We start from the raw sequence: 23,363 nt of genomic DNA, 5'->3' as shown, positions 1-23,363 counted from the left end.
GGTGAAAAAAATATTAATAATAAATTTTACAAAAATTTATTTATTTAATATTTAATGGATCTCGAAATTCACACGTTTGAAACATATCTACTAAACGACGTCTCTAAAACGTAGTTTCATGAACTTTGCAGACGTTCAGCGCCATTTGGATCAGGCGACGAGCTCCATCAATATCAAAATTTAACGCACTCTGAAAAGCGGCCCCAGCGACGCGTATCGGTCGATTTCCAGGTGGAATTGGCTGAAAATCAATTGAAACGTTCCATTAAATTATTCCCGCACAAAAAGCCTACTAGGTTTCGTAATTTCCGGAGACGCTAGAACGTCCGCAGAGCGGTTCGCGAGGAGAGACGTTTTGGTTATTGTATTGGGCGTCGGCCCATTGTGACCAACTTTGTTAATATCGGAGTCCGTATTGTATAAATTATAACCGGGTTCAGATAAGTTTGTAAATGTAACGCGGTTTGACGGTAACCGAAATGATGATCGCCCGCACCAACGCAGTATTCCGAGCACAAAGTCATACTCAAAAATGGATAGAAGGCCGCTTAAGAGTGTAAAAACTCTTTTTATAATATGCGAAAATCTCTTTTTTTGTTGTAAAATATGAAATATGTCGAAATATGTCTCATGAAAAAAAAACAAATCTCTAGCTTGCAAAGTATTCTTCATCTGTACAATATATCTCAGTTTTAAAATCCATTGAAATACCTTTAAACCTTTTCACGGTAGGACAGACTTCACTTATTTCGCTGATGACTTTGATAACATTGTGACGGGTCGAATGGGCTGGACCGGGCCCTGTCTGTTGTGTAAGATACTCGAGTATGCGGAAATCGGAGCGCAATCACTAATCAGAATCACCTCTCGGAAAGACGGCTCGAATATTCAACGCTGACTCTATTAAAGATACTGCGTTATATAAAGGCGCCGCTCCCTAGCTAGTCAGTCGAAAAGGAAAACCCTATAATTCGGAAATGAAAATAATCAACTGATATAGACGTTACATAAATATTATTAATGTGTATAGTTAATAACAGTGTTTGCTATTGTAGACGAATTTCAATTCTGAATATCTGAAAATAGCTAACACTACATTTTAGTTTTATTTACTACTATTAATTCAAAATTAACTTTCATCTACATTTAAGATTACATTAAAGATTATTGTAGTGGTAGTAATTTTATTAATAGTTAAAAGTAGTAAACGTAATAAAACCTACCTACCAAATTATTATTTTTCTTACCACTTGATACTGAAAATTTTCCCAAAAGTTTTTTTGTGTATAATATTAAGAGATTTTTTGTTCCATTTGATTATTGAACAAAATTAAGTAAGTTTGTTTTGTTAAAAAAACCACAGTTCACAAAAAAAATAACTTCGTAGTTCGATGTAACAGACATAAGGAATTGAAGATTGTAAAATTTAAATCCTCTTTGAAACGCGTCATCAGCTGTGACAACAACGCGTCCGTCTTGATGGTTTTATTTTTAATTTTAATCTTGATCCTATCTCTTGCTTTTGTTATCTTGTGTTAAGTATCAAAAAGAAAATTTGGAAAATGACCAAAGCCGATTTTTTAAAAAGTCAATCTGAAGTTCGCGGTTTTAAAGCTAAAAGGTATGTTCATAAAAAATTTAGCCACCAGTTTTAAACCAAAATAATATTGCAATCAGATTAAAGTTTTCTAGTTATTAAAATTCAAAAAGGTTTTTTTTTAACTAGTGGCATTGATAACTGAAAGTGTTCTTTATTTTATATAGATCAATAGGCTTATATGGAGGCTGCAGTAGGATAGGTGCAACTTTGAAAAATTAAAAATGTTTCCACGGTTAAGGCTAAAGTGGCACTTGAACATAATGTTAACAAAAAACGACGGCTTTTATTTTCTGGTAGACGAACAAGAAGTTTATCTGGCGTTCTTCGGGTTGCACTCAAACACGATAGCACGATTTGTAATATTGTTTTTGTGTTGCTTCCATTATTATCATGTAAAGCACACTAACTACAAATACAAACTGGCGTAGATTAAATACAAACACATCTTTACACGAATCAAAAATAAATGTAAATAACATAATTCTCGGCCTATAACCTGAGAATAACACTATAACATGCTACCGTATCGATCGTAAAGCAGCGGTATGACGTCACGACCATTCCCGCGTTCAAAAAAAATAACCGGGTGTCACAACTTGAATTATTTATTGCAACTTAAATATTGAGTTTTTAATTTTAATATTTGGTATGCCTTATTTCTATACACAAACAAATGTATTAAAGAAATGTAAAAGGAATATTTAAGTTCCCCATTGTTGAATATGGATATTATCCTCCAAGAAGGTTGGATCAATTTTTGTTACTACAAGTCTCTAAGATTCTTGTTCGTCTATGAAGGCGGCGTATAATGTTGTTAATAATTATATAGACTGTCCGTCCCTACTGTTTTAATTCCAACTTATAGTTCACTGCTGACCTTTTTAACAATCACAGGACCAATCACCGAATCACTGATATATCAAATTTTTCTAAACTTTAACCAAACTGCTGCTGACTTCTATGATATTAATTTTGACTCACTGTACGCTGTTATTTCTAAGTGCAAAGGGAGTCTAAAGAACAATTAACTGATATTCCTCTTTCCTTTGCCCTCACCACCATTTTGTTGTTTCTTTTTACTATTATTATGAATATTTCTTTTAGGGCAAGTATAAGATGTAATTAGTTATTAATTAATTAATTATTGTCTTATTGTTTTGTTTTATTTTATGTGAAATTATTATTAATATTACAGTAGACACTCGATAATCCGGATTAATTAAAGCGAATCTATTCCCAATTAATTCAAAATTAAAATTACCAATTACAATACAATAAATACCATTGTATGTCGGTAAATCTAAAATACTGCTGCGTACGTAATGCCTGACGTCTGACAAGTTCAAATTCAGACTGGCCAAATACTGTATTACTTAAAAATTCAAATCTCTGCGCTGAAATCGGATATCCAGAAATCGCTAACTAAACTTATACGGATATATTAAACGATTCAGTTTATCCCAGGCGAGACAGTATTAGTGATTGTTTATTCGATCGCCATTTAAGTCTACAAATTTACCCGCCTACGCAGTAAAATTGTGTGCGGACTTATTGCTAACACAAAAATTGTAAAGCTTTCGTTTCACTCGTAAAGAACGGACCGTCTGCTTCTACGTCCTGTTCCGTTCGACTGTTTTATTTCCACATTGACGAATTGTTCCTCAATATTTACGGTACAGCTGATTTAAAGTGTTGGTGCAACAACTCCGGCGAGTGTTTTGTTTAAATCACGCCCTGTATAAATATCGCGGGACATCTTTGTGGGTTCGGGACGGATTAATGGGTCCGCGGAGGCTTGTAAATTTTATATTTGTGTATATATTGATATAATAATTTCGTGGCAATTTGTTTTACTAACGTCTACTGAGACGTATTTATGAATTTATTTAATTGTTTTGATCCTAATGATATGGTTTTCGGAGTTTTAAAACTTGAAAATGCGGGTAGTAAAGAACTTAAAATCAATTTTCATATATGTATTATATACAGCGTGTCGCACTATTTTGATTTTTTGTTTGTTGGATAGGTCTCTGAAAAGTGCACTAAAACCTTGTTTTGCTTACTGCTTCAACTGGGACTATTTAACACAAGAGAGAGAAGAGAGAAAGAAGTACTACTAGAGATTTAAAAAAAAATAAATGTCAAAAAATTCTTACCCAGGAGCACTTAGAACCCAACTATACCAATTTTTAAATTGCTTCAAATATTGTTTGCGCTCCGCTTAAGGCTTTACATGGTTGTAAAATATTTGATTATGGTCTGATTTTGATAACTTTGTTTGTTGTTGGATAGCGCACTAAAACCTTATGTCTCTTTTTACATCAACCTAAAGCCATGGCCAACTGGGACTAATTTTTGATGTCAAATATCGGCTATTGGGGATTTCTTTAAGATCAAAGTGTGAAACAAATTCTTATTCAGGACTACTTAAACCTAACTATATTAATTTTCATTTATAGCTCAATTTTGATTAAAAAAATTTGCTGGATAGATCTTACTAAAGAGAAATGATATTATAGCATTGACTAAAGTCATGGCTAACTGACACAGTTTTTTGAAGCGGAAAATCTAGAAGTACTTTTAGAGATTTTTTCAAATTGAAAATGACAACAGATTCGTATTCAGGACTACCTAAAAGTAACTACACCAATGACCAAAGTTTTTAATGTTTTAAAAAAATAAATATTGTAAATCTTGTAAATAACGATTATTTTGTATGTGACTTTAAGATCTTGTAAATTTTAATTTAAACAAATTTCAAAAATAATGATAAAAAGGACTTTTTACGAGACATTCATTTTTTAGTATCATCTTAAAACAACAAATCTTAGTTTTCGAAGAGTATAATGTAAACAAAATTAAAATATTAGCAAGTGAGTTTGACCGACATGGCAAACTTGGTTTTTCAAAGGAAACAATATGCCGACGTCAAACAAATTTCTGCTATTTTCATTATTAGATGAGAATTAAAAATCATTTACAATTAAAAAATACAGCGTTCTTGTTGTCGACGCCAACAAGTGTCATATCTAATCCTCTCCAATCATATTTCATTTTAAGAAAATCGTTAGTGTCTTGCAGTGAAATCTATCTAACAAAAAAATATCAAATTTGAGCCATAAACAAACATTCTACAAAAATAATGCTTAAGAGAAACGCTCGCGATATTTCTAGCCCCCTGTATTCGAACTGCATGGAAATTAGTATAGTTTTATGTAGTCCCGAATAAGAATTCGTTGACAATTTATTATTAACGATATTTCAAACACCCTGTATTGAAATATAAAAATTCTAAGTACTCCTGAATAAGAATTGGTTGCCAATTTATTTTTGTTAATCCCTAATAGTGCTTCTCTCTTCTCTCTCTTTTATTAAATAGTCTCAGTTGGCCATCACTTAAAGCAATAAGCAAAACAAGGTTTTAGTGCATTTTTCAGAGGCCTATCCAACAAAAAAATTATCAAAATCGAAGAATAAACAAGGATTTTACATTTCTTAAGTGGGAACACTTGTGTATAATATACTTAATTTGCGTCAAGTTTGATAAACTACACTTTAGTCACCAGTTTCATTTGGCACGAGCGGAGCGAGTGTCTAAATAAACAAATGAGTGAAGAAGTTTCTCAAACTTGTTGCATAATATACTATTTTATATTATTATCTACTCCTTACTCTAAAATACAAAACTGCTCCATTACACATTTATATAATTACTAGCTGACCCGGCAGACTTCGTACTGCCTCAATCGATAAATAAAAGACCTAAACTTTTGTATAAAATAATCTTAAAACAAACAAAACGAATCCGTTCGCTCGTTGAACTCCGACTGGAATCCTGCAAATCCTGCATCTGACTGAAATCCTGCAGACGTTTTGCCAAAATCTCACTTGGCATCTTCAATGCTCGCGAACACTTGAACAGTGTTTTCGGAGCGCGAGCATTGAAGATGCCAAGTGAGATTTTGGCGAAACGTCTGCAGGATTCCAGTCGGAGTTCAACGAGCGAACGGATGATATCCCGGAATATAGTGTCATCACATTTTTCCATCCGTGAATCAATACGTGAGAATATATATATATATATATATATATATATATATATATATATATATATATATATATATATATATATATTTCTCTTGGGTATTCGGTCTCTCGAAAACAATTAATGTGATTCTTCTAAATATTTATTAACGTTTCGATCGTAATTTCAATTTTTTTCAAAATATTTCATTTTGTATAGGTGACATATATAACAATTAATGATATTTGAGGTTGTGTTAATATATTAAAAATAAAAATAATTTGTCAGTGAATATTTTATACGGATTGGAATGGGAATTTGGGGGAAACAGGTACGGATGTTTTTTATTATTTTTTATTATATTGGATAATTTAATTTTGTTAGTTTAAAATTGAATGATATATTTTGTTAAGGTTTTTAGAATCGGTTTTGTAATTAATTGAATTTTTGCTTTTTTGGATTTCTATACTTTCATAAAGTTCTCTTTTTTTTGGTGTTAGGTTCTGTTAGTAGGACTTTAACTTTTTGAAAATTAAATGTGTGTTTGGTGTTTTCGCAATGGGTATGAAGAGCTGCTTTGTTTTTTTTTGTCATACTTATGTCTGTTGATTCTATTTTTTAAATATTGGCTTGTTTGTCCTATATATATACTGTCGCAATTAGAGCATGGAATTTCATATACTATATTGCTTCTTTTTTCAACTGGAATTTTGCTTTGAGTTTTTGTGTCCTATTTGAATTTTGTGTTCCTTGAAAATGGTTTGGAGTTTTTCTGATAATCCAGGTATATATGGTAGCGATATATATTTTCTTTGAGGATTTTGATGTTGATTTTTGTGTACGTTATTATAAAATTTGTTGGTAGTACGTTTATTAAACATATTATTAATTAAGTTAATGGGATAATTATTTTCTACAAGTGTGCGTTTTGCTTTTTCAATTGCGTCTGGTCTATATTCTGGATCGGATAGCATTATTGCTCTGTCTGCGAGACCTATTATGACGGATTGTTCTTGGTCAGCCTAATCACGTGACACCTGTCGTTATGCAGGATGCTTCACTGTCACTTCTTTTGAATTAACTCATTTTCAAGTTTCAAAAAAATAAAATAAAATTGGACTAACAATTAAGCCGAATATATATATATATATATATATATATATATATATATATATATATATATATATATATATATATATATATATATATATATATATATATATATATATATATATATATATATATATATATATATATATATATATATATATATATACATATATGTCTGATGTTGGTGCTGAAACAAAGCAGATGTTGTTTGTTTGTTTCTTATGGCTAAACGATGTTCCTCGAGCCTGGCTGAAATCCTTCTGTTGGTCTGTCCCACATACGTCAGGCTGCACGATCCGCATGCTGCACTGTATACTCCTTGGTTTTCCAGAGTAATTTTTTGTTTTGGGTTTCTTAGTATTGCTCCGATGGTATGGTCAGGTTTGTATGCCGTTGATATGTCGTGTTTCCGTAATATTCGGCCGATTTTGTCAGTAACCCCCTTGATGTATGGCAGGACAGCGATCGATCTTCTTTGGGTCTCGTCCTGCACTCTCTGCTGTGGCTGTTGTTGTTTACTGATTGCCTTGCTGATGGTGCGCCTTTGGTATCCGTTTTGTCGAAGACAGGTACTAATTTTCTTCAGTTCTTTATCTCTGTTCCTCTCGTTTGTGAGCCTGAAGGATCGAGCAATTAATGTATTTGCCACTGCCTGTATCTGTGATGGGTGGTGATGAGATTTAGCGTTCAGATATCTATTAGTGTGTGTTGGTTCTCTATAGACAGTGTGTTCCAAGTGTCCATCTTCGGTCCTTGTGATATGCACATCTAAAAAGGGCAGACTGTTATCCTCTTCAAGTTCTATTGTAAATTGAATCCTTGGGTGAATGGAATTCAGATGATCTAGGAATTTCAAAAGCTCCTCCTTGCCAAAAGGCCATACAACAAATACGTCATCAACGTATCTTGTCCATAGTTTTGGCATGGAAACATGTATTCTTACGGGTCATTGCTTTGCACCTGCCGAGTAGTAGTGTGGGAGCAGGAAAAAGAGACATGGGAACGCATTCAGTGCGAAGGTCCTAACCTCTCATGTGGGAACTCTTAAATTTAAGAAAAACTGACGCACTTCAAAAGAAGATTCGGACAAAAAGAACAAACGGAACGCGTGTGAAGTATCACTTTAAGATGTCAACTTCGCTACCCACGGTGGCGAGCCACTTCATACATTTCCGGTACTTCAGTTACGGGTTTGGAAGATAGTCATGTTATATATCAATCTCATTGATGCAGTTTTGCAAAAATTTACTCAAAAACTAATGGTCATAAGTGTTTATAAACTTCTTTAGTCATTTGTTTCACAAACGCAAGCTTCGATGAAAAATCAAAATCGTGACTAAAGTTCAATTTACTAAACTTGCTGCATAATAAACTATTATAGGCAATCTCCTAAGAAAAACATACTTATTTCATTGGAAGAAATGCTTCCAACTTATGTGTTTATGCAAAGAAGAATCTGTTAATGTCAATGTCGTTAATATTTTAATTTGATCTCCCGCTTTTCAATTATACAGACCTACTCACTTAATTGCCATGAAATTTGCTACTATATTTCTCTTACTCCTCTACTTTCATATAATGGCTTGTTTTATATAAGGAGTTATTATTATATCCTGTATCTGCTAGTGAAGGAATCATCCTTATTTATCAAATCTACACCACTGCACTTAGGCTTCAGCAGGCTCACTGTGCTTCCTCCTGCCCAGAACATTTAGCTTTAAACCCAGCCTAGTGAGTACACGTACGCGACGACAACTTCAAAAGTTGTCTCCTTGTTACCCTACGGGATGGATATGATTCGCCAAGAAAACCCAAACTCATGACTAAAGCACCGGAAATGTGCGAAGTGTTTGTCTGAATCTTCTTTTGAAGTGAGAAATACTTCAAAAGTAACCATCCCGCATAGTGCGTCCATCAATATAAAATAATAATCTGTTTCGGATGTAAAGTATAGAATTGGTAACATAACTTTTTTTACGAATGTTCATTTCATTTGTTTATTACCGAAAATAAACTTCAGATTATTATAGGCGTGGGGAGATGTCAACAAATTTTACTTAGAATTTTATGTAGGATCCGAATCAACAATAAATTAAATAAGGTGCGGTAAATTTCAACAAATTGAGTTTACAAATATACATTTTGAAAAAATTTAATTGGGGCTTTTTCAAAGTTTCGCGGTTATTCGAAAAGGTCTGATGGTGGGCTGAATTTTTTCTCCACGAAATGCGGCATTCTCCACCCGAACTCGCAACGTTTTTAATTTATATTCAGTAGGTTGCAAGACAAACTTCAAGGGCGACCCCAGCCCTCCGGGGACGACGTATCAGGTCATATTACCGTCAGACACGTGACCACCCTCTCAAGATCGGCAAAGTAGACTCGGCAAACTATGACTAATACCTCGATATTGCCGATTCGGGGCGGACCAACACCCAATCGAGGAAAATAATTCCTCCCGCACGCCATAATGTTATTTCGGTGTATCTGCCACTGAATACGACTGATTTCGTTCATCTCCGCTCCCATCTCGACCTCCTAGACAACGATACGGTGTTGGTCAAGTTGGAGAAGTGTTTAAAACAGGTAACAAAAATATTTCAAGACCGCTAACTAACTAAATAACTATTCTTTGTTTCGAAATGTGAGAGACTTATAAATTATTATTGAACTGTAAAACTAGTGGTCTTTGCCGTATCCCATAGGCATCGTATTGCTCCTATGATGATTGTCAATGCTTGCGAGAGTGGCAGGTAGACGGACACGTAAGTACTTTCCAGCAGTTGTTGGCAAAGTTCCTTCTTGAAAGTGGCTAGCGTTTCTGAATTTATCCCTGAGAAACGGATTAGCCAAACTGCGCTTTCTAACAATGAAGAAATTATTATTCTCGATGCGTTCAAAGCTCAGTTTTAAAATGAGGGACGTTGAAACCTTCTTGAAAGAGGGAACAAAGACTACGGATTGTGAAAAATTCAAGAAGTGCGTCGAACATGTGATTCTAATAGAAGAAACAATGTGGCAAACATGCTATAAAACACTCTAGAGCACCTTATTATTTCTCTCCAACTCCAACCACTATAGTTCTGACTACTCGGAATATAATGATTAAAATTTACAAATGGAAGTTGTATTGTAATTGTAATGTTTTTAAATAATAATATTTATTACAATTTATCTATTTTCACATTATTCTTACGTTTATATCAATTTTCATTTTTTTGATCATAGAATAATGAATATGTCAATTATCTGCCCATCTCTATAACAATAATCATATAAAATAATTATTATATTTATTATTCCAACAAAGTACCTATAGTGACGCTGCTGTCGCATTACTTTCATTCACCAAACTGATATATTGTGTGAAAATTAGTATGTCCCTAATTTAGGAACTATTCGAGGTGTGTAGGTCTTAAAAACTGAAAAACCGAATTGCATTGCAATTTATCTGAACTTTAACATAACCTTTCAGTCGTCCGAAATATAATATGGACGCAATTTTTGCATTTTCCGAAAAACATATTTTAATTTTGTTCAAGAATTTTTAGTTGAAACGAATTATATTTGTTGTAAATCGAAAACAGACGACAACTCTTGACAGTTATACTGTAGTAGCTGGACCGCATGTCTTTCCATGCTGCTGTCAGTGACGTCGACGCGTACGTAACCCCCAATAAACTGCGGTTGTGAACGTTAATCTGGCATCTTGGTTGATGCAACCGCGAAACGCTGACGCACCTGATCCCGACATTTAACGTTAACAACGGATCATATGTATCCACGGCTATATGGTTAGCCGTAATATTAATCTCACTCAGTGGTGCATCGCCCCACCGTCACGCTTCGTCTCGACGTTGGTCAGCCTAATCACGTGACACCTGTCGTTTCTGTCGTTTCTGTCACTTCTTTTGAATTAACTCATTTTTCCTTAAGTTTCAAAAAAATAAAATAAAAATGGACTAACAATTAAGCCGAATTTATTTCAGATGTCACACATGTGTACTTAATGAATTTGTATTTTCTGGAATTTGGGAACCCTTTCATTTCATGTCTGAACCTACTCATTTCATCACATTGATCTAGGCGAAAATCTCTTCACCGTTTTCAATAAATTTTTCTTTATTTCAAAAACGATTTCTTGAACTAAATTGTAGTCCTATGGTGAATTGGTAAGATGATAGAAAATTGATTTGAAGAATGAAAAGTAATAGTTTTGATATGTAGATTAAATTATTCTAATTAAACACTTTTTGATATCGCTCACAAATAAATCCCATCGCGGGACGTAAAATCCGTCATTGTGGCGGACAGTCCATCGCCTGTTTGGCGTCGCCTTAAAACATAATGAAATCAGTATTTCAGGTCCGATGACGAAATACAAACAATGCGACAAATATGCGAACAATACGCACGATTCTGATCGAAACGTTCGCTGAAACTTTACAAAGCTTTCTCGCCTCGAAAGGCGGCAATACCTACAAAAGGAATTGTTCGCTGGGAAGTTTAAATCGCGTTGTTGCCTACGCATTTCCGAGCGTTTGATTCGGAATGGTTTCTTCCACACTGATAAAAAAATATAAAGTTGGGTTAACTGTTTATATATAAATAAATGACTTAATTGTCGGATGTCAAAATATATTCTGTCGGCTGTCAAAATTATTGTAATAACAAAGAAAATATGACAGGTTAATTGTTCGACACCCGGTATACACATAGTTAAGCTTCCGTAATTCCCCGTATCGATTTGGGTTTACCTCCTTTTACAATTCAAATTGGCTCTCCCCACGGATTTAATCAAAATATATTTCCATTGATAACGAAGCATGCTCAGGAACTTAAACCGGTACAGGCAAATTAAGGGTCTAATTATTGTCGAAATATACGTAAATTGGCCAGACTATAGAGCACGGCGATCGGGTGAAATACTTACCCCCTCTCTCAGCAGCAGAGGAAATTCGAATTTAAAGGTAGATAAAGAATTTACCGCGGACTAGGTAATCGATCGATTTTCACGAAAGCACGATAATGTCTCCATTTTGTTTTAATTCACCTTGTTCATTTTGACTTAAGGAAGCCTAATCATATTTTTTAAAAATACCGTAGCCAAAGTATGTCGCAAACTGACAGCCAGAGTTGTCAACAGCCATGTTAATCGAGGAGATTGAAATGACGCCCGTATGCGCATACCAACGTTGGTCTCCGATTTTTTACATAAGTGTTTCTATTAATCAGTAGTATTAAATTCAACAACTTCCGACATTAATCAAGAAATACTAATTGCGTGCCTTCTGCTCTTCAAACGCAGAAAACAATTTTGACTTTCAAATCAACGAAAACAATTAAAACACTCAATAGATCGTAAAATAAGTAACATTCCGGTAATAACGGTTTGTATGTATAAAACGGACCGATAGAAATCAAGCGCCCGCAGGGCAAATAAATTGGCAATCAACATCTCTTTTGCCACCCTCGAGGTCGCCCTTCGATGCACCCGCCACCCCTAGTCGATTTTATTCCCTCTTTGACGAGTTTTCCGGCAAAAAGGAGTGTAATAATTTCGATTTCGAGAGAAGACGCGAAATGCGACTTTTAAAACGGAACGAATCGGGAAATTTTTCTCTCTTCTGTGTATTGTTTTTCTCTTGCAGCAAAGCTAACTACAATTAATTGATGGCTTATTGTAATTGTAACGGCCCTGGTCTGTTTTAATTGCCGTGGCCACCGAAAGTAATAGGTGAAAAGCCAAATATTTAGAAGGAGTAGAATGATTGCCATTTAAATTTTGTGGGTATACCATTCGTGTTAATTACAAGTAGTTTTACGTGTAGGTGCACATCAATATGTACGTTACTTATAATACCTTATTATTTTTCTTCAACGTTTTGTTTCACAATGTATATTTCCGAATTTTGCAATTTTTTTTTCTGCATTACATAGCACTTCTAGCACACCTCAGTTTTCGAATCAACCAAAAAAAACTTCTCCAATAATTTACTTAACTAAATATATTTTGCACCAGATATACTGTAAACATACAAAACTATCTCCTATATCTGTATCTCTTAAAATGAAACCACAACTGGAAAATATTATTGTGAAACTGACATCTGAATCCACGTTTATAGGAATACTCCCACTCCCGATTCACGATCTTAAAAGCTATATCCTCGTACGGCGGTCCGGCGTGGAATTTTAATATTGAAAATTCTCTGTTATCCGGGCATGGAGTCAAAAAATACTCTGGTGTGCAGTTCTTATCTATCAAATCTGGATAAAATATATTAAACTTGTAACCTTGCACTATTTTTGGGGGAGGGTTATCCATATCGTAATGAGTCTGATTATATTTGTTCCACTCGAATCCTGTATGCACTCTGTTGAAGTATCTGGGTTTTCTGGGTCGGTACTTATCGGACCACAGATAAACCTGGCTGTCCAAAGCCTGTTCAACAGAGAACTGCGCTTCGTCCTCCCCCATACCTTTCCTGGCTTCTTTTTGCAACAACAACTCTTCCTTGGTTATAACATTTTCCACTTTCTTGCCTTTATCTGTAACTTGCAGTCTGGCAAATTCTAACCTCTTTAAATCATCTTCTTCACTGACAACAATGGTTCCGGGCTCAATTTGCTCAGGAGTAAGCAATTTAGGACTATAGCCGCCACCTTGATATGCATTGAAACACTCATTTAATATATCATTAGCAACTTCTTCTTCCTGAACATCAGCTTCACTATCTTTTTCATCACTGGAATCCTGGGAAATGCCAGCTTTCTCTTCTGTTTCTTGCGTAGGAAGACTCACTGCCTGTTCGGCTTTTAAAACCTCCAATTTTCTTTTCAAACTCTCCTGATGTCTGTCGCGCAATCGAGCTCTGGCCATGTGGGCTTTGAGCTGCGATAGCAATGACTCCCAATAACCTATATCGATACCATCAGCTTTGCCGTTAATTTTGCTTTCAATCTGCTTTTGTAAGGATGCTAGCTGAGCCGCCGTTTTACCTTTAAACACAGCGGTAACATCCTGAGCTACAGCTTGGTTGATCCCCTCTCGACGATTAGCGCCCATATCAAATTCATTTTGTTTCTGAAGCTTTCTCAATTTTTGAAGCTCATCTTCAACAATTACAGTTATATCATTCCAGTAATCCAAATTCCTGCCCCGTTCTAGTTCCTTGTATACCTTAATGTCCTCGAGAAGATCTTCCAAATCATTTATCTGCAGTCCATTGAGATATGTGTATGGTTCATGCATTTCCACAGCATCTACTTCCTCTTCTGCGCTTATATACTTTGCTAGAAGATCTATAGGCTTTGCCCTTCCATCTTGTATTCTGATATGAGATCGTAGCCGGGCTTGTTCTAAATGAAACTGGTCCTCTTGACGTTCCCATTCTTCAAACTGGGCCGCTTCTTTACTTCTCTGCAGCAATTGGTTCTCTTCGTCCCTTTTCTGGCGTTCTAATTCACGTTCCAGTCGTCTTTTTTTCACTTTTTCCAGCTCGCGTTTGTTCTCTTCTTGTTTAAACCGATTTCGTGCTTCCAACTCCTCATGAGTGGCATGCGTTAATCCTTCCTTTTGCAATTTTTTATTCCAAACGAAGGAAGAGAGCAAGTTGCCGTCACCAAACGGATTATCGCTATTTGTGTAATGAAGATACTCGTTATCCCACCCCATTCTTTCCTTCCGCTTCCTTTCTTTCTCCTCTTTTTTCTTCAGACGCCTCAGACGCTTTTCTTCGGGTGTTTCAGTCGCTTTTAGAAGTTCTTTCTGTTTTCGTTTAGCTTCTACTGTTTTAATACGCTCCTCCTTCAGCTTTTCTAGCAGCTTAACTGAATCATCTGAGGACGAACTACTAGAACTACTTGTCGATGATTCACTGTCGCTATCGGAATCATACTTGCGCTTACTTTGTTTCGAGCGATTGCTACGTCTGCTGTACCTTTCGTTCGAGTGCGTTCTAGATTGCTTAGTTAAATCTGAGCGCGTTCTGCTTGATTTTTCTGAACGTTTGGAAGATCGCGATTCTTCAGGCGAACTGCTCACTACCCTGTGCTTACTTCTGCGGTGTAATTTTGCTTCCGACTTGTCTCTGTGTCGAGATTTAGATCTGGGCATTGTATCTTTTTAAATACTGTTAATAAAATTTGGATAAATATCCTTAGCTAATTGTAGGTTATCTGCTCCTTCTTCTTCTTTCTTTCCATTGGATTTTAACTTTACACAGAGTTAATTTTGCAATTTACAAAAAAAGTAAAAGTATTTTATTAATCATTCTTTAATTATCGCAAAACATTTTATTGATATCGTTCTCCTTTGGGAAACTTGCTGGAACTCCCAGCTGGAGTGAAAACTTCGTAATCGGCCACAGCAAAATTATAGTCTCCCATTAGAATTGAAGAGGAAGCCCCGTCGCCTTCATAACTGTGAGGCATATTGGAATAGCTATCCATATTGCTGTTACAGTTGTTGGATATTAATAAGTCTGCGCCTGCGCCAAATATGGGACCATAGCTACGAAAACATCGCATTAATTCAAAAAAGCAACTTGCCAAATTACACATGAGTACTCCGAGTGGTAGCAAATAGCAAATGATCTCCTAGCCACATGAAATTGTGTCGGCGGTACATCTTGATGGTTGTACAGGGTGAACAAGAAAGATTTGTCGGTCGATATGTACTGACCCCTGCCAGGCGGCTTTATCCATGCCACGTCACTGAAGCCTCCGCATATTTCACCACGTACGCCCTAAGCAAGCGATTAAAACGCAAGTCTTTTTTGTTAGAGAAAAATTACCATCACTATAACATAAACCGGTGAAATCCCATCACAATGTCTATGAAAAGCAGAAGCTGAGTAACCATGACTGCTCGCTCTGTAAATGAGTCTCCAGGTCTGTTTGGGATGACCATACCACGCGTTTAATATCCGTTGAAAATGACTCTTGTCTTGCCCTTCAAAAATGGGTTGTTATATGTCTACAACTATGTCCTTTGCAAAAAAAAATTACCCAAAATCATAGAACCCGGAAATAGTTGTGGCGATACTCTTGGCCTTAGTCTCTGATCATCTGATGATTCTGGGCATTTGCTAGGTAAAGCAGCATGCCTGTAGCGTTCAAGGCTTAGTTCCATAGGCACTGCTCCGGTAGGTTCCACTTCTTCAGCAAAAACCTGGGAATCTTTACAGGAGACAATTTATGAGTTATCATTTAATTGGCATAGGGTGTGACAAAAGTTACCTATCAATAGTAATCGAACATGATTTATAACATAAGACAACTGCTGGCACACCCGAACTCGTTCCTCTTCAGTCCAGTGTGCTGTAGGTTGGGTGACTCCAGCTTGATACTTTGCCCAGTTCAAAACAGCCCTCCACACATCCTCCTCCGCTAAGCATAGCTAAAAAGTTAATATGTACATAGACTGCAATATTTTGACTCAACTTTCTTACAAAATCAGATGAAATGAGCTTAATGATTGCTTCCTTAGGCAACGATAAAAATGAATTGGTTCGTACGCACTCGATCGCGTTCTCTCCTATGTACGAAATGCAGCGTTCTATGAATCCGGCAGTTACTTTTCCACCTAGATAAAATAAAATCCAAAACTGCTCGTGCAAAGATTATTTCAATCGCCACTACCAATAAGACAACAAGTGTCATCAAAGTGATTTATTCCTAGTCTATTAATCGCCATACAAAATACAACTTAACATTATCACTTAAAAAATAGCGCAACTAGAGGTTAATTTCCGCCACCAGACTCGGGTTTAACATTCTGTATAAGAGTAATATTATCCCCTTTTAGCATTATTCTGCCCAACGGACGCCTGTTTTTTGTCTTCACATAGTATTCTTCGGCGTCGTCCAGCACCAGGTTCATGTACTCGTCGAACCCAACGATGTGGCCCTCGATTCTTAGCCGGATGTTTTCGTAGAGCCAAACTTGCACTCGTGATCGATTTTGCAGGTAACGGAAAATCAGGTTGATCGGTTGGACCATTACCTTTTGCACTTTTTGCGGTTTGTATGCCATTTTCGATAATTTCTTTAAAAACCAAGCCGCTTCGGCAAACAAGATATTTAAGGTTAATAAAATGGCTACAAACGCGTCATTGGGTCTATCACAGAATACCACTAGCAATCCGTGGGTCTGTGTTCCTTCTTCTTCTTTACATTGGGGCGCATTAAACAGAACACAGAACGTTCATTGAAAAATGCAGATTAATTTTGGAATTATTCTGTATTTCACCAGTCTTTGTTTGAAAAAATATTTAATGAAGAAAGACGTCGGTAAGTTTTTTGCAAATGAGCTGGGAATTTAAAATGTTGAGACAACTGATTTATTGATCCGTCACCAGGATCGTAACTCCCATGTTCTATGAGTAAAACCCTTGTTCACCAAATTTCTCAAAATAACAGTTACAACCACAAATTAAATATCCTCGGAAAGTTGAAAAAAATGAAAAAAAATTATGCGATGGCCGGGAATCGAACCCGGATCAACTGCTTGGAAGGCAACTATGCTGACCATTACACCACCATCGCACGTTGTCAATTTTATTCCTATTAGCGTTGCTTTCCCACGTAACGGGTAAAAAACTGATTTTAAAAAATATTGGAGATATACAAAATACCCACCGGCCGATCTGTCCTGAATATCCATCGCCATGGCAAGAAAGGTGCACGCCGACGGCACCGACAAGGTAGAAGTCAGGTGGTCTTCGCACGCGTTTCTAAGTTCATCGACTCCCAATTCTTGAGCCAGAGCCATCATCTCGAAAACGCTGCTGTCTTGCAGCAAAATCTAACGGGAATAATGTCGATTATCTATTCAAATATTGACAGTAAACGTGGAAGTGGTACCTTCCCGGTATATACGTAAAGTAAGAATTGCTTGAACGTGTCTGGAGGAGCTTGCGGCAGTCTAACAGGGGTGGGCGTCCCGGGGGCGGTAGGTGAGACGGTGCATCCCGGTATTCTGCACACTTCGCTCCTTTTGGCGGTTTGGAAACTTTTGCATCTGCAAAATCGTCATTTCCCGGTCGTCAATTATTGATTATAGGGAGTACGGCGGGTTACAATTGGGTGTGATTTGCTACCCCCTCTTTTGCGGGCTAATTTTATTCGTATTTAACCTGTAGTCCCCGTTTAAACTGAAAAGCTGCACGTGCAATATATATGTAGGTACGTGAAAGGCGGCTCTTCACAAAGGAAAAGCCTATTGACAGCGCCTAATGGAAATGCCGCGCTGCTTTCTCCGCGGTCTTCCAAAGAGGAGTGAATGGGGACGCCATACGTATATAGTATCTGTGTTTGTAGCATGTCGAATGCGCGTACACGTACGTAATTTCGAGCTTTGGAGGGCCCTCTAAAAGCTCGGTGAGGATATTGAAGCCGGGGGTTTGAGTTTTTTTAATGTCACGGGGTAAATGCATACAGCACATTGCCACAGGCATTATTGCCAGTGTTGGTAGACGAAATAAGTGACTCGGAACAGGGGGCTACGTCGGCAGAAATATGAGCCTGCGGTACGATAAAAATAGAAAATTATGAAAAAATTAAAAGTTATTCATTAGTTCATTTTATAGCCACTATAATGCCCCCTGTGGAAAAAACAAATAACAATTTGCTTCTCGATTTTTAAAATCTGTTTTGCTGCGCAAATGTTACAACGATAGTCAGAGATCGAGTAGGTACTGTTTTAAAACTGATACAAATCCAAACCTTTTTGTTTAATGATCTTTCCTCTAAACGGAAAGTAGTAAGGGGCCTTTTCGGAATTAAATATAAATATCTCCAAAAAGGCTTAACGCATCTTAATACACTAGAAGTCTTTAAAAAGAGCTTATAGCAAATATATAAAAATATAAGAAATCCCTACCGTAATATAAATCGATCATCGCTCTGTGTATATGGCTGCTAAAAAATGTTCAATGCTAGACATATTAAACTACATAGAAGTGAAAATCAATAACAAAATACCGAGTTCAAAGTAAAAATGATTTTAATGCTTCAAATTATGTCAAAAATTTTATCGATTTAATTAAGTACCGTGCGTTCAATTTATCTTGATAACATTTTAATTATCTGTAACTTTTTTTTAGAGATAACGAGGTAAACAAAAAACAAAATGTAGGGTTAGTAGCCAATTTTTTTCCAAGTGACGTATAAAACAAAACACTATCAATTTTCTGACCTATACGCCTACATCATTTTTTTTTAATGGAACACCTCGTATATTATATACGTGTTTAATAAAATATCTTATTCCGATTACAATGAGGTAACAAACTTTTGACAAATCGGCAAAAATAGAATATTTTTATATAATTTCAAAGAGGGCCGTGACTGACGCAATAACAATAATTATTTACAAATTAAAGTATAACAAAAACACTAAAAATGACAAGAGACAGTAAAGTAAAAAATTCTTTCGTGTATTTGTCTAGGATTTTTTAAAGACCAATGTCGCGTATTTTGTCTATTACAACCCTTTCTTGTAGTGAACGAACTTTCATCAGTCCATAAAATGTTTTTCAAAAAATTATTATTCTCATGTCTATTTAAAAAATCCAAACAAAACTGCATTCTCCTTTGACATTATTCTGCACTTAGTTTTTGAGTTTTACGAAATTTAAATACATTATATTTATATTCTATCAAAACTGAGTGGATTGATCCCCGAGAAATACCTGTCTCTTCATATACCCTAGTAATAGAAGAATCTGGATTTGCTTCATAGAATCCTAATATGTTTTTCTTATTTTCTTCATTTAAAACATTATGATTCTGGTGTGCCTTTCAAGCAATTAATAAGTTACCGTTTTCTGCAAATTTCTTTGCCAACCTTGGAAATTGAAGGAGCTCGGCGCTTTGGATAAAGTCTAATTAATATACTGACGAGCTGCGGTTACACTTTCATTATTCAGAAAGTATATTTGAAGCAAATCAGATCTTTTGCGGATGCTACATTCGCGAAAAACCATATTAACAATAACGACTTGGACAATAATTCAACCATCAACGTTGTTTACTAATACGTCAAACATAAACATATTCGTATTTGGCAGTCAGAGCACTGATCGAAATTACATAAAAATTTCCTATATTTGCCGATTTGTCAAAAACGAATGGACTAAAATATAAAATATAAATAAACACATATCATATTTTTCTACTCCTGTCTGTAAAATAACTAATTACACACCGATCTAGCGTGCGGGAAAGGTCACTTTACTATGTCAGTTTCGTTTCCCACGCATCCGAGACACTTCGGACATTTCCGGGATTTTACCGCAATGGTTTGGAAGCAATCGGATGTTTTCGGAGATATTTCCAGCGCTTTGAATTTTGACATTTGTCAATTCTGACGGTCATGTTAGTGAATGTATTCGTGTTGTTTTGCAAAAATGTACCCAAAAACTAACGATCGTAGAAAAAGTATAGTATGCAACACGTTTGGTAAACTTTTTAAGTCACTCGTTTTTTAAACAATAAACTCGTGAGTCAAATGCTGTTTACCGCACTTGTTGCATAATATACTATTATATATTTTAAAAAATATGAAGTAGGCTTATATGTCAGAAAATTGATAGTGTTTTATTTTATACGTTACCTGGAAAAAAACTTGGCTACTAACCCTACATTTTGTTTTTTTGTTTGCCTTGATATATCTAAAAACAAAAAAGTTACAACCAATCAAAATGTTATCAAGATAAGTTGAACGCACGGTACATGAGTAGAGTTAAATTTAAAACTTTAATTAATTGATCAATTAAATCAACTTTTTTTTCATTCAGAATAAATAATAATTAATATAGATAAATAATAAAATAAATGAAAAGTTTTTTACACACGCACCGTCGCATCAAACCGAACTACACCCCGTATACGAATTACACCTACACAATAGACGTCAGATTCTGTGGTTTCATTTATTATATATATTACCAATTTTTTTGTACATACTTTGCGCACACCCAGTATGCTCATTACACCCGCACCTGACCGCTTGCGCAAGTGTCCCCCCTCCGTCGCTTTTTCCGAGCAAGTATATTATCTATTGCATACGAGGATACTCTGTTACAAAGTAAGTGCCGCCCCCTAGAAAATTAATTCCTCCGAAGCCTGAGCTTTTAAGAGAAAGATACGTTTTTCATTAGCTTCCTTGCGCGGAGAGTGGCCCTTTGTCTTATTACGAAGCTCTTTAGTCGCGATGAGCCGCCCCCCTTGTTTGGCGGAACTAATCAAAGGGATCCTACACTCTTTTAATCGCTAATTAGCCCTACGTACAGTAAGGACTAACCTTGCCATCAGAATAACCCTGTGCGCGTACACACGTTCTTCGTCCCTCCCCAATATGAAGATGATGTCCGCCGATTCGGAGTCCTCGGAAAGTCGTTGGAGATCGTCCAGAAGTCGCGGCACTCCCGCTAAAGCTTTGTCTGCGGGAAGACCGGCCGTGTTTAGACCTCCGACTCTAGAGCCCATTTGCGATGGCTACCAATAAAAATATTATAGTCATGCGACCACCGAATTAAAAAAAAAAATCCTAATAAAAAGGGATCACAGTAAAGAAAAAAAAAAGAATTCTGTAAACAGTAGGAAATGTTTTATAAATAAATAAATTATACCATTATGTAACTAATATTGGCTTGTAGAAACGATTTCTAAAATATTTATTTTCTCTTTTATTTTAGTAAATAAAATATCTTAAAATATCTTTCGTTTATTGATTTGTAATATTTTTTATTTGTGCCAACGCTCGATAGGAGATTCGTCATCAAATAAAGTTCATATAAACCGAAGTATTCATTTTCAACATTTTATTTCGAGTTAATTTTGTACAACTAATTGTACTTGTGACCAAAACGTCCAATTAATTAATGTTCATAAAAATGGGTTCTGTCAATTTGCATGTTCTTTATTTTTCTGCTCGGGGCACAAAAACAACACCCGAATCAAAAATTTTGTAGTTTGGGTGGCGTATTCAAAATAAAAACCAAAATTGAAAAAAAGTCAGTAGTCAGCAGTCTCTATGACGATACTATTCGTTAGGCTACTTCTCGGGACGGCACTGGACTTCCCAATTTTAATCTAGTAAAGTATATTTGCCAAATTTCAATAAAATTTGGCAAAAAATAGCTACAATATTGTGAAAAAAAACATTGTTTAAAATATTTAACACACACTTACTACGAAATTTTTCCTTTTCATGAACAACCTCCAGCAGAGCGTTTTTTAAAAATGTCCTCTATGGCCTGGCCCAAATAGACTTGTAATAATGGACGATTAACATAATGAATGTAGAATTTGCAATAACTCTAATCATTTCATAATGTCTCATTTAGTCACAGGAATTAGATTGAAATTATTAATTCCAGTGGCGTCACACAGAACACTCAAGGCAACACTCTTGGCAAAAAAAATGTACAATTCTTTTTGTATTCAGCAACCGCAAGCACAATTGCTTTTGGTGTCTGGAGATTGTCGTCTAATATCCGTAATGATATATATATATATATATATATATATATATATATATATATATATATATATATATATATATATATATATATATATATATATATATATATATATATATATATATATATATATATATATATATATATATATATATATATATATATATATATATATATATATATATATATATATATATATATCATTACGGATATTAGACCCGTAATTTTACCAAAATATCAACAACAACGTTGAATTTAACTTTTTAGTCTTAGTCTTAGTCTTAACTTGTAACTCATATTTTCCAAAGAACATATTTTTTTAGGAAAATGAGTCTAGTTTTAGTTTTAGTTGAAGTTTGTTGAGTTTGAAAAACAGCCCATTGAAATCTATTCGTTGTAAACTACTTTACCTATTGAAACATCAATTTTTTATACAGACTACTATTTTTATGACCTTTTTTAAAATGCGAGCTAGATTTTCCTGCACCAAATAAACAAAGGAAAATTACCCTGTTTTTTATATCTTAATTTGCTGCGAAACGATATATAAAAAAACACCGAAGTTCAAAAAAATCAATCTAGTACTTTCACTACCATAAACCCTAGAAACCAAAATAACTTTTTCATTTTTTTTTAATTAAAATAATCTTTTTTTCATAACAAATAGGTAATACGTATATACGAAAGACTATTTAATTACATAATATATAACCACCAGAAACGTTTATGATTTATATATTAAAGTTAATGAAAAGTACCTTACCTTTTAATTAAAAATTATCAATTCTGAACATCTAAGGAAGAAAGCAAAACAAAACATCACCAGTCGTACCGATTAAAGTGACTATAAAACCGTGTGCACTGAGAACTGAGAAGCCCAGCATCTATTATTATGAGCGAAGTTGATGACTAACGAACCGCCAGATATAAGTTGCCGTTCTTCTTGGGTCAGGTAAGCAAAGGTAAAACTTGATTTCCTTTATGCTCTTAGATCGCCGACAGTTCAGACTCAGTCTCGGGCGAGTCGCGATGGCGACCCGTGCCCAGTGTCGCAGGTGAAGTACCTAATGAAGGCCAAACTTTAAGCGCGGACATTTATTTTACGTTGTTGTACTTCACCGCTATCATCTATGTCGCA

General features: G+C 35.3%; 3 protein-coding genes and 1 non-coding gene across 4 annotated transcripts; all 4 read right to left on the bottom strand.

Moving 5' to 3' along the window:
* Positions 1-12,757: 12,757 nt before the first annotated feature.
* On the bottom strand, positions 12,758-14,938 carry LOC132707568 (splicing factor Cactin). Its single transcript, XM_060679473.1, has one exon. It carries the CDS (start codon positions 14,851-14,853, stop codon positions 12,778-12,780), a length of 2,076 nt encoding a protein of 691 aa, XP_060535456.1. The 5' UTR covers positions 14,854-14,938; the 3' UTR covers positions 12,758-12,777.
* LOC132707569 (uncharacterized) lies at positions 14,933-23,126 on the bottom strand. Its single transcript, XM_060679474.1, has 10 exons — positions 22,989-23,126; positions 21,046-21,239; positions 17,604-17,760; positions 17,379-17,544; positions 16,190-16,323; positions 15,978-16,137; positions 15,747-15,917; positions 15,533-15,690; positions 15,306-15,484; positions 14,933-15,249 (listed from the first exon to the last, which is right to left on the bottom strand). The coding sequence occupies exons 2-10, from the start codon at positions 21,228-21,230 to the stop codon at positions 15,033-15,035; spliced, it is 1,527 nt and encodes a 508-aa protein (XP_060535457.1). The 5' UTR covers positions 21,231-21,239; positions 22,989-23,126; the 3' UTR covers positions 14,933-15,032.
* On the bottom strand, positions 16,351-16,851 carry LOC132707570 (probable small nuclear ribonucleoprotein E). Its single transcript, XM_060679475.1, has one exon. It carries the CDS (start codon positions 16,771-16,773, stop codon positions 16,483-16,485), a length of 291 nt encoding a protein of 96 aa, XP_060535458.1. The 5' UTR covers positions 16,774-16,851; the 3' UTR covers positions 16,351-16,482.
* Trnag-ucc (transfer RNA glycine (anticodon UCC)) lies at positions 17,214-17,285 on the bottom strand. The gene has a single exon. It is a non-coding gene; the product is annotated as a tRNA-Gly (tRNA).
* Positions 23,127-23,363: the final 237 nt, after the last annotated feature.

The sequence above is a fragment of the Cylas formicarius genome, unplaced genomic scaffold (assembly GCF_029955315.1).
Source record: "Cylas formicarius isolate icCylForm1 unplaced genomic scaffold, icCylForm1.1 PGA_scaffold_9__14_contigs__length_23061073, whole genome shotgun sequence".
NCBI lineage: Eukaryota > Metazoa > Arthropoda > Insecta > Coleoptera > Brentidae > Cylas > Cylas formicarius.
This window is presented reverse-complemented; position numbering and strand designations above follow the sequence as displayed.

Bases quoted from the DNA above. Each gene is read 5' to 3' on its own strand.
- LOC132707568 (XM_060679473.1), bottom strand. From the start codon at position 14,853: ATGCCCAGATCTAAATCTCGACACAGAGACAAGTCGGAAGCAAAATTA.
- LOC132707570 (XM_060679475.1), bottom strand. From the start codon at position 16,773: ATGGCATACAAACCGCAAAAAGTGCAAAAGGTAATGGTCCAACCGATC.
- LOC132707569 (XM_060679474.1), bottom strand. From the start codon at position 21,230: ATGGGCTCTAGAGTCGGAGGTCTAAACACGGCCGGTCTTCCCGCAGAC. The intron at 17,545-17,603 runs GTACCACTTCCA...TATTCCCGTTAG, and splicing joins TTTACGTATATACCGGGAAG to ATTTTGCTGCAAGACAGCAG. The intron at 16,138-16,189 runs GTAAGAAAGTTG...TTAACTTTTTAG, and splicing joins AGCTCATTTCATCTGATTTT to CTATGCTTAGCGGAGGAGGA.